The following is a 17,174-nucleotide window of genomic DNA, read 5'->3' as shown; positions in this document are numbered from 1 at the left end:
TGGGATTGGCCTTACTCTGCTGTACAGGAAGATTCCCAAGAAGCTCTTTCAGTTGTTTCTTCCTGTCACTGAAGCAGCCTGCAGTGAAAACATTTAACAGGGGAGGTGCACAGGACCTTGTCTTGCACTCTTCACAAGCACAAAGGGTAATTGCTTACTTCCAGTTGAAGCTGTATTCATGTTTTCTCATTTATGAACTACAGGCAGCGATGACTGTTGGCACACTGAGCAGAGTACTGCAAATAAACTCAGGACAGGTGTTAGTATTAAGAGGAAAAAAAAACAACTAGCTCCAGGGGAATGCTTAGTAAATAGCCACCATGATGGCAGCAGGTAAGACTTCCAGCAAAGCTGACAGATGAATTCTGCAGCAATATAAAGCTTGAAAAGCAGGGCTGCAAACAGCATTGTTCCCCCCCCCCCACGCTTTTGTGTTCAATAGTGCTTCTGTAATCTAGTTGCTCACATCCACTTTTGGAAAGCATTTGTTCCTTTTGGACTCTCATGCTTGTAAGAGCTGGCATTCCCTGTTCTCCTGGTGTTGAGAGGATGTGAGCAGGGCACTGTGCCAGCGCTGGGTGAGTGCATACCTGTGTGTTTGCCGTGGAGCTCTCACTGAAGCACCCAGGTTTCCTCCTCTGCTGCCAGGCTCATCATTCCATATCAGGTCAAAGCTGCCAACACACTTCTCCTTCCCAGTCAGCCCACATCAAGTACTGAAGTACCAGAGTAGTGATGGGCAGCCGTGCACAGGAATAAACTCCTGGTCAGAGGCAAAGCTGAACAGCTGAAAGCAGTGGACATCTTTCTGCTATAAATATCCAAGGTTAGCACAGTTGTAAAGTCAACTACAAAATGATGCAAGAGTGGCTTTGTGAAACAGATCACCCCAGAAGCATTAGGCACGGGAGGCACAATGCAGAAGGAGCTCCAAGGCAGTTCTTGTGCAAGTCCCAGCTCTGACACTGACTCCATTCCCATCACAGCTCTGTGCTGTCTTGTTTTCCCCACTCTGAAGTGGGGGTATGCTTGCTTACTTTGCTCAGCCTCTGGAAATTCATTATTTAACAGTTATAAAGCTTAGCATCTTCCATCAGTTGCCAATAAGAGACAGAATCAGAGTGCATGAGTACCTTCACACAGGAAGGAAAACCTTTAGAGGGTACCAAGCTTCTTTGCCCCCCTGCCCTCCACATCCACAACATGAAGTGTCTTCAAGCAGGTGACACTTGAGTTCCCAGTCTTCCTGGCTACTGGCAGTAAGGGAAGGTGACACGTTTACCTCCAGCAGCCAGCTGAGGACACAGAACAGTAAGAGAGGGAGAAACAGGCAGTTTTACCAATGGCTCATCTAACAGAAACGTCCGTCCACAAAAACATTACACTGCCAGCAGGCAGGAGTAAGTGTGAAGCAATAGGAAATCTAACCCCAAATCTCTTTCCCGCACACTGAGCCAAAGAACATTCTGAGCTTATTGCAAAGTTTCTATTCCTGTTCTCGATGGTAATAAAGAAAAAATCCCTTCAGCATCCAGAAAGACATGCAAGTTAAAACCGAACTCAAGAGAAAGCAGTAAACATCACAGAGTAAGCACTAATCCATTTTTGGTGTAGGAATGCAAAAGTATCCTGGGAACAGTTTGATAGCAGAGCAGTATTTAAATGGCTCTCCTACGAGAGCTGCATGGATGAGGCACACAGCAGTGGTATCTGAGCACTGCAACGATATCAATGACTTTCAGTCCAAACCACCACTTGGGTTTGTCTCCTGACCAACTGAAGTCACTCCAGCTCCTTGGGTGCAGGCTACCTACGCAATAACTTGGTCTGAGGCTATGAACCAATTAGACTGCACAAATTAGAGCTATCCAGAACCAGAGCTGAGCTGCATTTATTCGCTTACATGAAGTAAAGCAGTCCCCAGTGGCACTACATGAAATGAGACTGATGCTGACAAGACATGTGGCTGTCACAGGTATACCAGCCATGAAGAATAAATAATATCTCAGGGATATTTCCTTACCCGTAGTACTACTTGCACTTTACATAATTAAGGCTGAAAGAAGAGACCAGCTTGTCATTTCTGAAGTACTACTTGCCGTTTTTATTTCTCTCAGCTCATGTAATGACAAGTTAGTTGCACTTTCGGGTTTCTGCTGTTGCAATACTTGGCTTGCACACATAGCAGATAAAAATCAGAGGATTTCAGCTGAACTTTGAGTCATATTTTTCACTTAGGCTATGAGAAGAGCTGTATTTAAACATAAGCAGAATCAGATGATGTTTTAAAGTTTTTGGGGTTTTGTTGTTTTCGTTGCTTTTAAACACCCTCCATTCCTCCACGATTAACAGAAGACTCCTCTTTCAGTCAGGGTCCCCTTTTTAGTCATCATAAATGTGTCCCCTGTGTCTGTGTTTACTGCTAGCAGCAGTGGTGGACATTTCTCACCACTGATGGGATGCTGCTGCAAGATACATAAGCAGGAGAAGACATGCCAGCAACACTCCTGTCTCTCATCACAATTGCTGTGACGCACTGATGTTTTTAGGAAAACTTATCACAGAAATAATTGAAGTAGCATGTTTTCACAGCACTGTGCTAGAATTTTAACAACTTCACATGGCAAGCAGCTTTTCTTTCTGAGCAAGAACAGCTACATTCCTTACAGATCTCACACTATAAAACCATTCAAACCTCCCTGCTTCACTTGCAGTTGAGGACTGGCTCACTTCTAGCCAGCTTGCAAGCAACTATCTTCAGGATGCAGATCCCCACCATCCCAGGGAAAGCAGCTGGCCTGACATATAATCCCTTTTCACATTCACTAACACCATTACAGTTTCAGGTCCTGATCGATCGATGTCATAGCTGTAGAGCTTGAAGCAGAGCTTGTCACTGATGATCACTTTCTGAACACTCTAAAGGATCTTGATGAAAATGTTGCCCATATTCGCAGAGAGCACTTCCACCAATCCTGTCCCATGTTTGGCAGTCTGAGCTGCTGAATCATCCACTCGCAGCCCTGAGACATCCAAACACAACTATACTAAGCTGCTCCCAACAGATGACCACACATTTAATCCGTGTGATTTTTTCAGGCATCACTCTACAGTCTCTAGAGCCAAGCAAGAATTCTTAGTAAAAACCTAGAGACCAGAAGGCTACCAACTCCACGGTGCAGTTAAGCAGTTCAAGTTTGATTATTTTATAGACAAAGTTGACTCTCATCTCAGATCGACCAGGAATCTGACATCTCATTTAAGATGTACCACTAAGGCCTTAGAAGTGAAAGGCTAAGCTATAAGACAGCTACAGTTCAGTGCTTAAGCAGAAAGCTGAGTGTAAGTCACAAACATCAGCTGTACAGATGAGCACACAGCTATAATGCAACACAAAGCAGAATGCTCACCCAAGCTCTCTCCTATTAATGAAATCACATTTGAGTGCCTGGAGACAGCGGCACATTTAAGTGGCTGCAGCACACGTCCACAGCATGGCAGCTGGCACGATGAGGTCAGCTTGCTCTGACTGCCCCACGAGCCCTGCTGGCAGACACCAGGGGAGCAGTCTGCAGGCAGTGCTACTCGCTCACCTTCTCAGGATCATAATCAGTCTTTTGCACTGCCACATTGGTGAGATGAACATCTGGCATGAAATGGAGATAAGGATCAAAGCCAAACAGACAGTGAACAAGCAAATACTGAATTCTTACTCTAAACCAACCACTTAGTCCCAATTCATTATCCCCTCTGTAATCAGAGGCTTCAGCCACCTGGGCTGATATACAACACTGCATGATGGTATCAGTGAAAAATTCAGGAAGACATTAAAAAAAAGTAACCAAGAGATATTTGGAAATGAAGAAGTGAATAGCAGCATACCCTGTGGCATGAAGCTCTCCACCTAAGCACGCCTCCAGACCCCAGTGCACTCCACCCCAGAAAGGTGGCTGTACCTCCATCTGGGACAGCTTTTGATCATTTAGGGCAAGCATGAACTCTGCTGAACTCTCACTGAGAGAGAAGTGATGGATTTTCCTGCCTCCTAAGCCATCAAATTAAGGTGGGACACCTTTTGGGAAGACATGTTAATCAAATAAAAGCTATCAAACTCAATACAGTAAGAAGCCTGACACGCAGGAAATCAAATAGTTCTGTACCATGAATCACTCTGTCCCTGCATTCACCAAAGCTAAGGAAGAGGAAAGGCTGCCAGAATTCAACCACTAACAATAAAACCAGGACTGACATTTCAGCACGGGCCCTGGATGATTTGTCAAACTGACATTTCCAGTGATCTGGTGACACATCTGCCAATGAAAAAAGATGGGAGAGGGAATGACAGTCAGAGCAACACAACAGGAGAACTCTGCACGTGTTTGTGGGAGTCACAAGTGACAAGATTCATCTGATACATCTAATACCAAGCAGCAAAATTACACATTTTTCTTACCCACCTTTATAGCTCACACAGACAGGTAGGATACAGTCATCATCTGTGCTATTGAGAGTAAATCACACACTAGACAAGTGAGCAGATCCATCCCTGTATAGCCAGGCCTTCAGTGGGCTGTACTGGGAGAAAAGGAAAAGAACAACTGACAGCTAAGATGGAAAAATCCAGCTCTCATATAAACAGTGGTTTGCACCTAGAGATATCACTAGAATATAAACTCTGAAGTCAAACTTTCAAGCTACAAAGGAACAGAAAGATATCACGTAACCCACCTGCTGACACAGCTACCTAGCCTTAGATGCACTTAACATCGGTTTCTATCTGGTGACTTCATCAGGGGCTTTGCAAACATTCATCTAAGATAAAAAAAACACTGGTGGGACCACTACTCCAAGTCAATGGCAACTCACGAGTTTCTGGAAAAATAATCTAAGCGTGTAACCTTTTGATTTATGTTGACAAATACTTGGCCAAACACCTTAATGAAACTGTTAACTTCAGAAAAGGAGCCGTATGTGGTTCAGCACACAGAACTACCCATGGAGTCAGACAGTTTTCTCCACGTACCAGAAAAGCAGAGGCTTAAATATGCATCTTACTTAATAGTAAGTATGGATTTCTGATATATGGCTGAGCTATTGTAGGGTAAATAATCCCCAAGGAGAGTACTCAATGAAAATAGTAGGAAAGATGGTATATTTTAGTAGGCCTATATAGACAGCACACAGATAGCTAGCAAAGAGGGAGGCTCACCTTTGGGATGATAGAGGCTTGGCAAGGACTCCACACAGGAGGGATCTCCAAGAAGAGATCCTTCCCTGGTGGTGGTCAGCCCTTAAATGGGGTTTGGGAGAGGTGGAGCCAGGCTCCACCCCTTCCAATCACACAGGTATATCACCTTCACCTGTGCCCCCATGTCTGACTCGGTGCTCACCTCAGGTGACCAGTCAGTGGTTCAGGCCGTGATCCAGCAGTTCCCATACAGCTATTTTGTCTCTATTTGCATTTCATCCTTCTGCTCATTTGTGTAGCCACCATCCCGTGGAAGAACCAACATGCAGTTTCCCTTTTCAAGATTGCATATGGGAAACACGGTGAAAAAACACTCCATTTTTCTGGAAGCCCTGTCTCCATTTCAGAAGTCAGATCCCAGATAAACCTTTCAACTATTTGGGGAGATACTCAGGAAGGGACTTACAGCAAACAGAACAATAGTGAATGAACATCACACAAGACCAGCACAGCAAACCAGAATAAGACTTCGATGGAAAGAGGGGGCTGAAGGAACAGAAAAATATCTGTTGAGCATTCCCCAAACAGAACACAGAGTCACGTTCACCATCTTCCAGTCAAAGAAATCCTTCAGTTTTCAGAATGGGAAAATTCCTTTACCTTGTGACCTGCCAACCTACAACACGGAGAAGCAGAGTTACTTAGCATTAGGATTTCCTGCTGTTCCCCACCATTTCAGCACAGAAGCTCTGCATAACCTGATTCATCATCTGTTTGTATGCAAGCGTATTTATTTAACGTTGTGGGGACAGGCAGAAAATGAAGGGATCTGACGAGAGCTCTCTAATGCTGAGCACTCAGATTTATAAGTGTTAGAAGAATTCCTGGTGGAAAGGGCAGAGCAGGCAGACAGCCTACAGTAAAGTCCCACAGAGATGAATAAACAAACTCTGTCACATGCTTGTAGAAATATATGTAACACAACATATGTTGTTGGGATTTTTTTAAGTCACACTTTGAATTTGTGTATGCTACAGAAGAGCTTAATTGAACAGGGATGTCACGAATGATATCAGAGAATTATGGCAAGCGAGGGCAGAACAACCCTGAAGTCAGCCTAATTCACACTGTGTGTGAAGAAGTGGCCTGGATAAAGCACCTCAGAAGGAAGGCTCCCAGAGGGCCTCCCAAGGGAAGTCCCTGCAGTCCTGCAGGCCAGAATCTTACACTAAGCATGTCCAGACTTACAGTATCCATATGTGGGAGCAGGCAGCCTGAGACACCACAACACAGGGCTGCTCGAGAGACCAACAGAACGAGTAATGGAGTTTATTTTTACTAGTTTGTGAGTCTTGAGGTCAGCCACAAACTATTTCATTTAAGGTGTTGGTAAAATCCCAGTAATCACTGGATTTACATTTATCTTTGTTTACTGTATTCTGTTTTTTCACCGTCGTAATTGAGGTTGTGGGCATAAAAATCAGCTTAATACAAGGTTTTCTGTTGCCAATTAACACATTCCCATTTGCGGACTTGGATAATCACTAGCTGATATCTTCCTGGCTGTAATTCACATGCTAGTTTGCATAATCACCTCCCATTTACTTCTCAGAAGTGTGCCCGGGCCTGACTCACAGTGTAAGGCAAGTTGTTCTGCCCCAGACTTCTTGCCAGACCTACTGCACAAAGCAAAGTGGCTGTCCTCTCACGAGTCTCACAGATGAGCATATTTTCAATTACGTACTCTGGCTCAGTACTCAGGATATTAAATGGCTTGAACCACCTCGCAGAAGCAAAGCACTTCTCAGATTTATGCTGTATCCTTTAGAAATTATAGCTCTTCCTTGGTTCCCAGGACACTGATCAGATTGGAAATTGCTCCGATCACCATAATTCCATGTAAGGTATAGTTTTTGTGGGACAAGTGTGATTCAGAGCATGAAGCAGCACTTCATGGTAGAGCATGGGAAAGCTAACGCTAACAAAATCCACCCCAGCTTACGGTCCAGGCTGCTCATGAAATCTTCTGTAATCTCTCAATATTCTCAGGATGAAAGTCCACTCAGTAAATTGGCTGGATTTACAAGGGCTGACATTTAACGTAGTGGGATTTCCTTGAAACCAAACAGATGTTTTCATAGCTCCATCTTTGGGGGCTGCCCTAGAACACCGCTTAACAAGCACAATCAGACAGCTGCCCTGCACACACAGGTGTACACCTGCAGCTGAACTGAAAGATTCAAGAGCATGAACTTAGCCATAACCACAGTGAGAATCCCTAGGAGCACAATCTGTTCCTCCCCAGAAAAATCCGGTACTCAGTGCCTTCAGTATTGAATTAACTTTGGCTCTACAAATAAACTGAGCTGATTTGCAATTACTGAAAGGAACTGTAACACAAGAAGGAATGTTTGGGTAGTACACGTTGGCCAGGAAACCAGCCAGCAGCATTGTTGCTCCTAGCTACCCTGCTACATGCAGTTCTTCCTGTGGATTTCCTGCATGTTTTCCACTCCTTCCACAGAATGAAGGCATCCATTCATCCTTGTCTCACTTGCGGAAAGTGATCACGCACTTAACGTTTTCATGATCCAAGTGGTGCCAGGCTTCTTGCGAAATCCTTCCACAAACAGTACTCTGAAGGCATCTCAAAGGTCGTTGGAAAAAAGCCACATCTTGCTGCCTCGAGCTTTCCTGCTTCTCTTTCTAACTGCTTCCGAAACCTCTTCAGGTTCTTCACTAAGTGCTTCTTCCAACTCAGCTGGGTAGAAAGAGAAATGTAATGTTAGGTGCAACAGATGCTCATGCAGACTGGTCCGCTTTCATTGAGCTTGAGATGCTGCTGGTGATGTCTGGGGAACAAGTGCGCTACATCTTCTGCAAGGGAAAAGCAAATAAACATAGACACTACTGAGAACTGCTTTTGCTCTGTGGCAAAGAAGCCTTGATTTCAATTTACTATTCAATTTCTGCACGAACAGGGAAGCCAGGACAGAGAAGGTCAAACAACCCATGTGTTACTGTTTCCAACGTACCCTTTCAGTGCAGACAGCATACTCATTTCCAGCACAGCTCTGCTCAGAACTGCCCACATCAAAAGCTGTAATCATGTTCACAGGCAGGCTTAACTCAATCCGCTCCTCAGATTGCTGCCCCTGTGGCAAAACCAGCAGAGATGGAAGTGTATCAGCTCTTGAACCGCTGCAGGTTGCAGATGAGTGTTATAAACCACTGTCAGTCTTCATTTACACTAACACTGGTGAGCACAAAGGCTTGGAGCAGGCACACACGGTGCTCAGCAGCCCTTACAGGACTGGAAGGAACATGCAGGAGAGCGTGGTAGCAGACCTCATAGATGTAAGATTTTCAGATGTTGCAACTTAATCTGCTCGTAAATACAGAAAAGTCTCCCCTGAATACTGCCATTTTGGAGGACCTGCTGCAGTGCACCATCTTTAGATGTACTTTTGCCACGCAAATGGTATCTACATGCAACAGATCCTAATGAACTGACTCTGAAGGAGATCCCACTTTGCTATGTCAGGAAACAGACCTTTACCCACCAAGGGGAAGGCCTGATCTTCATGCAGACCCCCTAACATGCCACAGCTGGCTTTGTTATTTTCAAGAGTTACGGACTTTTGGCATTTACCAGACTGGGAACAGAGCAAAGCAAAGTGTCAGGTTCCCAAGCAAAGCCCTTCCCAAGACCGGGGATGCTGACACATTCTGACGGTTTATCAGAGCTGTAAGAAAGAGAGCAGTTTTCACAGTGGAAAACATTACCAGGTATTTCCACTCATAACTACTTCTCATGGAAACTTACTGACAGCTTAAAAACCTCCCCAAACCCTCCTAGTTTCACTCCACCTTCGAGGGCTCCTTACCTCATAGCGATTGTGAAAGTGGCAGACACGAAAGCAGCAGACACAAACACGCTCCTCCAAGCACACGTGGTCGGAATTCTCCCGAAGCCAACTGACATCGCACCAGAGAAAAAAACCCACTCCTCCTCGCTGGGGAGAAAGAGCCCACGCAGAGAGCACTGTGCACGTTCACATCACCCCCACCCGCAGTGCTGTGCAGCCTCCCCCCCCCCCCCCCCCCCCTTGCAGCTCTCCATCCCTGAGCGGGGCTGTGGGGTGCACTCCCTATTGTAAATGTGGGGCTCCAGCAGTTCCCACCTCCAGGCCTGGCGTGGCTTACGTGCTCTGCAGGGCTGCTGTGGGACAGGCACCCAGCGCTCAGATGGGGATAACAGCCTTCACCCTGCTGCAGGTGACACAGGACGGGGCAGCCGGGGACAGCGTGACCCCGAGCAGCAGCTGAGCCCACGCCATCTGATCCCATCTGCTCAGCCATGCTCAGGTGACAGCGCCCGACGTGCGGGGACAGCTCCCCACGGGTGGGTGCGGAGTGGCTGTCAGTGCCAGGGGTCTCGTACCCCCCGTCACGGGCACAGCGAGGGCTGGGCACGCCGCTGGGCCGAACAGGCTGCCCCTTGATCGAGTGGGACAAAGGTTTTGTTCTTCTCTTCACACTGCAGCCTTGTCCGTCCGCGCTGGCAGCAGCGGCTGTCAGCAGACGGCACAGCGTTCCCACACCACCGCTCAGAGGTGGAGTTTGAGCTCCTTTGTCTCCTCCCGGTAAGAAGGAGCAGTCGGTGCGAGGGAGGCGGGTGCTGGGGAAGGGCTTCAGCAGAAGCCGCAGGGGGAGCGGACGAGGTCTCTTCTGTCCCCCTCCGCAGCCGGGGGATTGGGCTCCGTGTGCTGCAATCGAGCCGCTCGTCACAAACGGCTCTCCATGACGGAAACCTTCCCAGGCGGCATCCGGAGCGGGGACAGCGGCTTCACCTGGGGACAGGGAGGACGGTAGCATCGGGGACAAGGACAACTGCTCCCCGCCTCTCCCAGGGCACGTGCTGCAGACCATGGGAAATGGCATGAGCAAGGTAAAGGGAGCGCTGGGGTGCAGCTCTGCAGAGCTGGGCGCTGCAGGACAGGCAGTGCTGGAGGTGGGGGATGCTGGTCGGGCTCTGTTTGCTCTCTGATGCCAAGCAGCGTTACGCGTGCCAGGAAGCCTTCACGCTGATGCTGAAAGCAGCACAAGGCAGAGTTGGTGGAACAGATTGTTTACCTGCAGGCTGAGCAAAATCGGGAGCAGGCAGGGACGCCGTGTGAGGCTGCAGCAAGGGCTTGTCCTGACAGCTGCTTCCAGCCACTTCTGCTGGGGCATGCGTGCTCTGAACAGCACTGGTGGGCACGCTCCAAAGCGTAGAGGACAGGAGGTCACAGCAAACCCACTGAAGGAGGCAGGAAACTTTCCCAACACCTTTAAAAGAAAGGCACAAGTTCCCAATTGCATGCCAAGGAGTTGTGTTAGACCCAGAGGCGGATGGTGCCACACTGTGCTTGCTGGTGCAGGACTCTGCTCAGTGCTCAAAACCCAGTGGAGGGACAGGCTCTATTTTCTGGTTGTTTGAGCTTTTTCCAGGTCACAGGTGAACAGAGACATCTGCTTTCTGCTTTGATCATCCCCTTCAACCTATAGCCACTCGTTATCTGGGAAAGTTTTCAGTGTATTAGATGGAGCTGCAGTGCCCCATTTTATTCAGCAAGGAGCGTATCAGAAAGTTACTGGGGACAGGAATGTGCCATTATTCATGGCTCAGTGTCCTGCCCTTGGGAGCTGGCCTTGCTAAATGGCTCTTTTACCATCTCGTTTTCAGTGCAGTTGCTAAAAGTTACAGGCACCCTGTCGATATAAAATTGATCTAAAATGTTAGGAATCATAAAAAAAACACCCAAACCTCCTAAAGCTGTTAGAACAATAAAAATGTTTCTAAATGCGGGCAGTGAAATAAGTGCAAGCATCACTATGTTTGTAGAAATCACCTCAGCCCACCAAACATGCAGCAAAGAGAAGCTGGAAGTGAAGCCAACCACACACAAGTATGTACAGGCTGCTAATCCTAATGTTCTATGATGGGAAAGGTATCTCACTTCTGTAACGTGCAGTACTGTTAATAAAGGCATTGCCAAGTGATTGCCTTTTCATCAAAAGAAGTGAAATTTCTCAAGGCAAATAAATTTAAGGTACAGTGTCCAGAGCAATCTGCCCCAGGCCTGTTGAAATGGACTCCTTGTAGAGCAGAGCAGAACTGGGGCTGTGGGAGATCATGGCTGATTGCTCTGTGCTCTTCCAGCACTGGCTGTCCAAGGTCTTGTCCTCCAGCTTCCCTGGGTTCTGCTTCTGCTCCAGGCCTGATGGCAGTGAGGTGACAGCAGGGAGGTGATTTAAGCACTCATCTTAATGGCAGGACTTTTGCCTTTTTGTCTGAGGCCAGGCTCACCCTGGCTTCAGCCCCTCCACAGGCTCTGCCTTCCTCTGCATCACACTGCCACCACTGAGCAGCTGTGCTCATCCCATACCCCACTGTACACAGCCCAGCCAGCAGCACAGGGTGGGATGGAGTCCAGGGAGGAGAGGCACGTGGTGAATGCTGCTAAGGCAGATACAGTGGAAGGGGAACCCCAGTGCAGTGTGTTCAGTGCTCACAGACTGACATCTCTCTCTGTGTCCTGCAGATCCTCCCTGGCCTTTACTTGGGAAACTTCATCGGTAAGCAGAGCCCCACACTGCAGAGAAGCCCTCCACGAGTTTCCCTGACCTCACTGTCTTGTGCTGCAAGGAAGTTCCCCACCTGCATGCCTTTGTTGCCTCTGCCTGTGTTGCTCTGGGTGGGCTGTGTTTGACATCCCAGGGCTTGTCCCAGCTGCTTTGGAAAGGCTCAGGGGCTTTGGGTGTGAGAGCACACAACCCCTCTTCCTGTTGGTGGATGAAAGCTGCTTTCCATCCTGTTCTATCGTAGCTTCCCTGAGATCTCAGGAACTCAGGGGCTGAGCAGGGCTACTCTGGGAGTAGGTAGTAGGGATGTCTGAGATTGAAAGCCCTCCCAAAAGCCTCAGCTCCCCCGCATTTTGGCAGCCAGGCAGGTTGGGGTGTTGCTCCCTGAGGCCGAGACACATTCTGATGCCAATTTTCACTGCCAGTCATTCATGGCTAAGGACTGGCATCTGCCATGAAGTACATCATTTATCACAGAGCTCCTGCCTTCCCAATGGCTCATTTGACAGCTTGATTCTGGCTGGAAGTGCTGAGAGCATTCAAAAGCACTGGCATGAATCGCCAAGGAAATGTCTTGGAAGTGCTGGGGCAGCCTGGCTGGCAGCAGCCTGCCTTAAGCACACTCCTCATTCCTCAGCATCCAAAGGGAGCATGTATGGGGTGAGGGCTGGAGGAGCTGCTTCTGGCAGGTACTGTTTGGGAGCCTTTCAGGGAGCACACGGGGGGGGACCCAGCTTCAGGTCCATCACAGAGGTTACTGCAAGCAACCACCGGTGCCTGGGCCTGGCCAGATGCCACCAAAGCATTGCTCCATCAAGAAATTCAGGGTGATGACAGAGATTTAAAGCCTGCTAAATTAAGCTCTGGCAGCTCATAGAGGCATTTTCTCTGACTGAAAGCATTTTCCAGCCATAATAAGCCTTTACGGTCATGCCACTAATTGCTGTCATGCTGTCTGCTGGACTGGGGTGGGGAGGTGACAGAGGGTCCCTGCCTCCCTCTCCTGCATGCACAGCATGGGCTCTAACATGAAGCATGTCTCTTGAGGCTCACCACTATTAAATATTCACATCTTGCCATTAGCACATCGTATTTCATATTCTTGGGCCAAGGTTTTACACCGCTCAGAAGTTTAGAAACCCAAAGCCACGAGAGGAGAAAATATTAGTACCCATCTCCAGCAGCCTGTGCAGTGTCAGCTGGTCGTGTCATGAAAGGAAAACAGCTACAAAGCTGCTTAGCCAGCAAGATGAGCAGGCTCTGCTCCCAGCACAACTTTTGTGCTAGACCAGTGACCAGAATCACAACCAGAGGATGCTGGAGCGTTAGCAAAAAGCGGGTCGTTTCCCCAGAAAGCTGAGGATACCTGATCTCTGAGCATGCAGTTGCAGAGGGATGTATGCAGAGTGTTCCAAGTCGCAGTCATTTTCTGCAGATCCCTCCAGCCATGCCAAACAGCGTTGATGTGAAAGGCTGCAGCCCTGCTCCTGCAGCCTGTAAGATAAAGCAGATTGGTCAGGCTGCAGCGACTCCGATTACTACACGTGCACGTGTGGGAGCAATGTCAATATAGGGCATGGTCTTTCTTCTGCAAGCTACCAAACAAGCAGAGGCAAGTACAAAGCTGCCTGCTTGCACAAGAGTGTTTTCCCATGCAGAAGTGAATTTTCACCCAAGCAGCAAGGTCAAGTGCCTTTGGAGGGAGGAGGTCTCTGTTTTGGTATCCCTGGGTTTGCATTCCCAGGTTTCCAAGAAATGTTTGCGTATTTGCCTGTGTCTGCTGTGTTACCAAGTGCGTAGATGCACGTGGGGGGTGTAGTGCAGCTGTTCCTCCAGAGCACAGCCCTGTGTGCTGGTTTGTCTGCGGGAGCGTGGTGGACGTGCCTGTGGGAAGAGGAGGGCAAGAAATAAATACGCACTAATATCAAGTTTTATCCTTTAGATGCCAAAGACCTGGAGCAGCTAAGCCGGAACAAGATCACCCACATCGTGTCAATCCATGAATCTCCCCAGCCCTTGCTGCAGGTAGGATCCTCTGCCTGATGCCAGCATGCAGATTTCCACATCTTTCTCCATGTTAAAGCATCTCCCCCTTCCACCTCTGAGCATACCATGGCACATCCACCTCTCCCCTCCCCCCAGCAGCAGTCCCAGAGGAATAAGGCAGCCCCTCTGCTCTCTGGGAAGCTTGCTGGATCATGAATATAACCTGGCCTTGAATGTCAATGAGAAGATTTCCAGCTCTCCAACCTTATCTCATTTTCCACCTTCTCCTTCAAGCTGTCATCCCCCATTGCTCTCCCTGCTGCACTGCCAAAGGGGAGTGTGGCCAGATGCCAGAGCAAAGCTGTGCTGTGGGAACAAGGCCCAAGGGGAGCACGGGGCAAGGAGCAAGGACACCAGTGGCTGAGCTCCCGTTCCTTTTATGTCTTACAGGACATAACTTACCTCCGCATTCCCCTGCCAGACACACCTGAGGCCAGCATGTGAGTACTTGGTGAGGCCAGCACAGTGGGATGCAGAGGAGGAATGAGTATCCCTCCTGAGAACCCAGGCAGAGCTGCCCAGAGAGTAGGGGAAAGCACAGAGCTGGCCAAGAGCAGCAGCATGTCCAGAGTGTGAGCCGACAAAATGGGCTATGGGCCCTTCCTTGGGAAATGGGTGCTGAGCTGCTTGGGTCTCAGCATCTAGTAATGCTGCCTGGAAAGTAATGGGCATTTTATTTTAGTGCTTTGTCCTCCAACTCTCAGGGCTGCACCACCCGCAGCCTATAACTCTGATTCCATGCCTGTGGTCCTTATTCTGCTTGTTCTCTTTTTCCTGCCAGCAAGAAGCACTTCAAGGAATGCATCAGTTTTATCCACCAGTGTCGCCTGCAAGGAGGGAACTGCCTCGTCCACTGGTAAAACTCCTTTATCCACACGAAATGCCATGTTCCCCCCAGTGCAGCTGAGCCTGCAGTAGTAGTCCTGCTGCCAGAACCACTGCCTTAGCTGCATGTGTTTGCCAGGGTCCCAGTGTCCATGAACCTGCTCAGGATCCACCTTCAAGCTCAGCTGCAGCCCCCAGCTGAGAAGGATTTGGGGATCCCCTCGGGGGATGGAGAACCACGAGAGAGGGGATCAGCTTTTTGCTGCAGTTGAGCAAGTGGGAAGGAAGCAGTTCAGTGCAAACTTCCAGGCAGCGGCTGCTGCTTTCACTTCCCCTGGGGAGCAGGGTGTATTTATAGGCACTGATCAAGAGGACCTTGGAAGGGCTTTGGCTTCCCAGAAAGCAAGTTCTCTGAGGAACCAAAATAGCTGAAGCACAGGGGTAGAAGAAGGGGCAGGCATGGGGTCAGGGCAGCAGCCAGGAGTGTATGCTGCAGATGGTGGCCCACACGCTCTTTCCTTTGCCAGCCTGGCTGGGATCTCCCGAAGCACCACCATCGTTGTCGCTTACGTCATGGCTGTCACAGAGATGAGCTCTCAGGAGGTGCTGGAGGCCATCAGAAGCGTGCGACCCGTTGCCAACCCCAACCCCGGCTTCAGGCAGCAGCTGGAGGAGTTCAGCGGCAGCGCAGCCCGCAAGGTGGGATGCAGGACGGAGCAGGGACAGAGCACCAGATCCCTTCCCTGTGCCTCCTGCTAGCTTGAGCTCACACTCTGACACAGGCGTGCTACTCTGCTTTTCCCTCTTTCCCCAGATGCGCAGACACCTGAAGCAGAGGTATGGGACGTCCCCTTTCAATGACGAGGAAGAAATCAAGGCTCTGCTGCCGGTGGGGAGAGGAAGAGCATCCCGAGCAGAGGGAGCTCGGCAAGGACTGGTGCCAAGGGCCAGGGACATCAAGAGCACCGCTCCCTTTCTGCTGAGGGTGAAGAGAACGTTCTCCTGCATCCCAGCTTGTCTGAAGTGACCCCGGCCAGGATCACCTCATGACCTGGTAAAGACTAAGGAGCTGCAGCAGCGGGGAAGTGCCGCATCGCAGAGCCACAACGAGCCCAGCTCCTTCTCCTCTCTGGGTTTAAGCGTGCCATCTTCTGTCCTGGCTTTCAGCTATTGGGGGAGGGATTCATTCACACTGCTGTACTCTGCAGGGTCAGCCCGTTAGTGCCTGGTGCGTGGGGACATCTGGCAGGAACACAGATCACATTCCCAGTTCACTGTGGCAGTGACAGACAGGGCTTCCCAGCACCCGGGTGATGCTGACAGCAGCTTTAGCACTTCAGCACCAGCTGCATGGGCCTCAGGGGCACACAAGGTGCAGGAGATCTCGCTGACTCCTCGGGGCAGTTTTCCCACCAGCAGCAGCAAGCTTCCAGACCCGAGGTGGCTGTGGTGCAGGGGCACACGGAGCATTAGCAGCTAAACCATGCTGTACCGGTGCTAGGCCAGCCAAGCACAAGCCCCAAGCAAGCACTGCAGCTTTCAGTGTCCATTGCACCGCATTCCCACTGATCCCAGGGCACAATCTTTAAACGGTGGGAAATAAATGTTTAACCTCGCCAGACCTCACTAAAGCACAGCCTTAAAAGCCATTTTGCTTAAAGACTTTTTGTGTCCTTGTAGTGTTAAGCTTCTGTTTAACGCAGACTGACCCGCCTGGGCCAGAGAGGGGGAGCTGAGGCAGAATTTTCCTGGTACAGGGTGTCTTTTCTCGCAGCCAGGAGGTGAGAAGCCTGTGTTGCTACTGGGGGCCTGGGGGTAGCTTCCCCTGCTCCCTCACCCCACAGTGAGGAGGTGTGGGGGAGGCTGTGGCCAATCACTCCCCGGCAGCCCCGCACCCACACGCGCTGCATTTACACCCAGGACTTCCCGGTCTGTGCCATAAACCCATTCCGAGGCCACGTGCAGAGCAGCGGCACCTTCAGGTCCAGGTCTGCCACGCTGCAAAACATTTGTTTTGGCAGATCTGGTTTACGCAACTGGAAAAATACAGGCAAGGGCAACGGTAGGTGTGAGTTAATGTTTGACTCCTTTTCGAAATGCACTTCAGCATTAAAAGTGGCAGGGTTAAGCAGCTTCACCTTCCCTGTGCAGGGAGCAGCAGAGCTGGGGAACTGAATGCTGAGTATCTTCCCTGCTGGCACGGTAACTGCATCCCTGGGTCCTACACGTCACCAGTTCTGTGAGGAGAGAGGAGAATTCCCCAGCTGATAAGAGCTAATATGACCAGGGTCTGCCTGATGAGCTCAAGGACTTGGATTCAATTTGTGCAAGCCACTGAGATGGCAGCAGTGCTTTGGCACCCCCTCCCTGCACAAAGGAGTGGTGTGAATCCTCCTTTGCAAAACTCCCAGGCACTTGTCCTGTAATAAAGCACCTGGATCACCCCAATGAGGGGTGAGGAGGGGGCCAGGCGCTGCCCTTTCCCCAC

At 49.5% G+C, this 17,174-nt stretch overlaps 2 protein-coding genes and 1 long non-coding RNA gene across 4 annotated transcripts; 1 reads left to right on the top strand and 2 right to left on the bottom strand.

Moving 5' to 3' along the window:
- Positions 1-502: 502 nt before the first annotated feature.
- On the bottom strand, positions 503-10,066 carry TTLL9 (tubulin tyrosine ligase like 9). The gene is given in 14 exon segments (XM_065754518.1): positions 503-705; positions 1,185-1,207; positions 1,209-1,295; positions 2,839-2,859; positions 2,861-2,993; positions 2,996-3,023; positions 3,594-3,646; positions 4,488-4,575; positions 4,648-4,686; positions 5,790-5,856; positions 7,760-7,820; positions 7,823-7,949; positions 9,076-9,245; positions 9,457-10,066. Coding segments are annotated over 14 exon segments (1,710 nt in total).
- DUSP15 (dual specificity phosphatase 15) lies at positions 9,811-16,323 on the top strand. Its single transcript, XM_065754167.1, has 8 exons — positions 9,811-9,834; positions 10,011-10,139; positions 11,776-11,809; positions 13,758-13,840; positions 14,252-14,301; positions 14,643-14,717; positions 15,214-15,385; positions 15,501-16,323. The coding sequence occupies exons 2-8, from the start codon at positions 10,119-10,121 to the stop codon at positions 15,711-15,713; spliced, it is 648 nt and encodes a 215-aa protein (XP_065610239.1). The 5' UTR covers positions 9,811-9,834; positions 10,011-10,118; the 3' UTR covers positions 15,714-16,323.
- Positions 10,356-13,763, bottom strand: LOC136059973 (uncharacterized). Of its 2 annotated transcripts, XR_010623318.1 has the most exons (4): positions 13,605-13,763; positions 13,182-13,309; positions 11,191-11,451; positions 10,356-10,519 (listed from the first exon to the last, which is right to left on the bottom strand). It is a non-coding gene; the product is annotated as an uncharacterized LOC136059973 (long non-coding RNA). The 2 variants fall into 2 exon arrangements; XR_010623317.1 differs by having other exon boundaries at positions 13,182-13,763.
- Positions 16,324-17,174: the final 851 nt, after the last annotated feature.

Source organism: Cyrtonyx montezumae, unplaced genomic scaffold (genome assembly GCF_038088225.1).
Source record: "Cyrtonyx montezumae isolate F1298 unplaced genomic scaffold, pur_monq_1.0 scaffold_9, whole genome shotgun sequence".
NCBI classification, from domain to species: Eukaryota; Metazoa; Chordata; class Aves; order Galliformes; family Odontophoridae; genus Cyrtonyx; species Cyrtonyx montezumae.
Note: the sequence above shows the minus strand (reverse complement) of the source record. Positions and strands in the feature narration are given on the sequence as shown.

What these genes read in the sequence shown, in the direction of transcription:
- DUSP15 (XM_065754167.1), top strand. Translation starts at nt 10,119, where the DNA reads ATGGGAAATGGCATGAGCAAG. An exon ending in GACACACCTGAGGCCAGCAT is followed by an intron (nt 14,302 to 14,642) that starts GTGAGTACTTGG and finishes TTTTCCTGCCAG; the next exon opens with CAAGAAGCACTTCAAGGAAT. An exon ending in GGGAACTGCCTCGTCCACTG is followed by an intron (nt 14,718 to 15,213) that starts GTAAAACTCCTT and finishes TTCCTTTGCCAG; the next exon opens with CCTGGCTGGGATCTCCCGAA.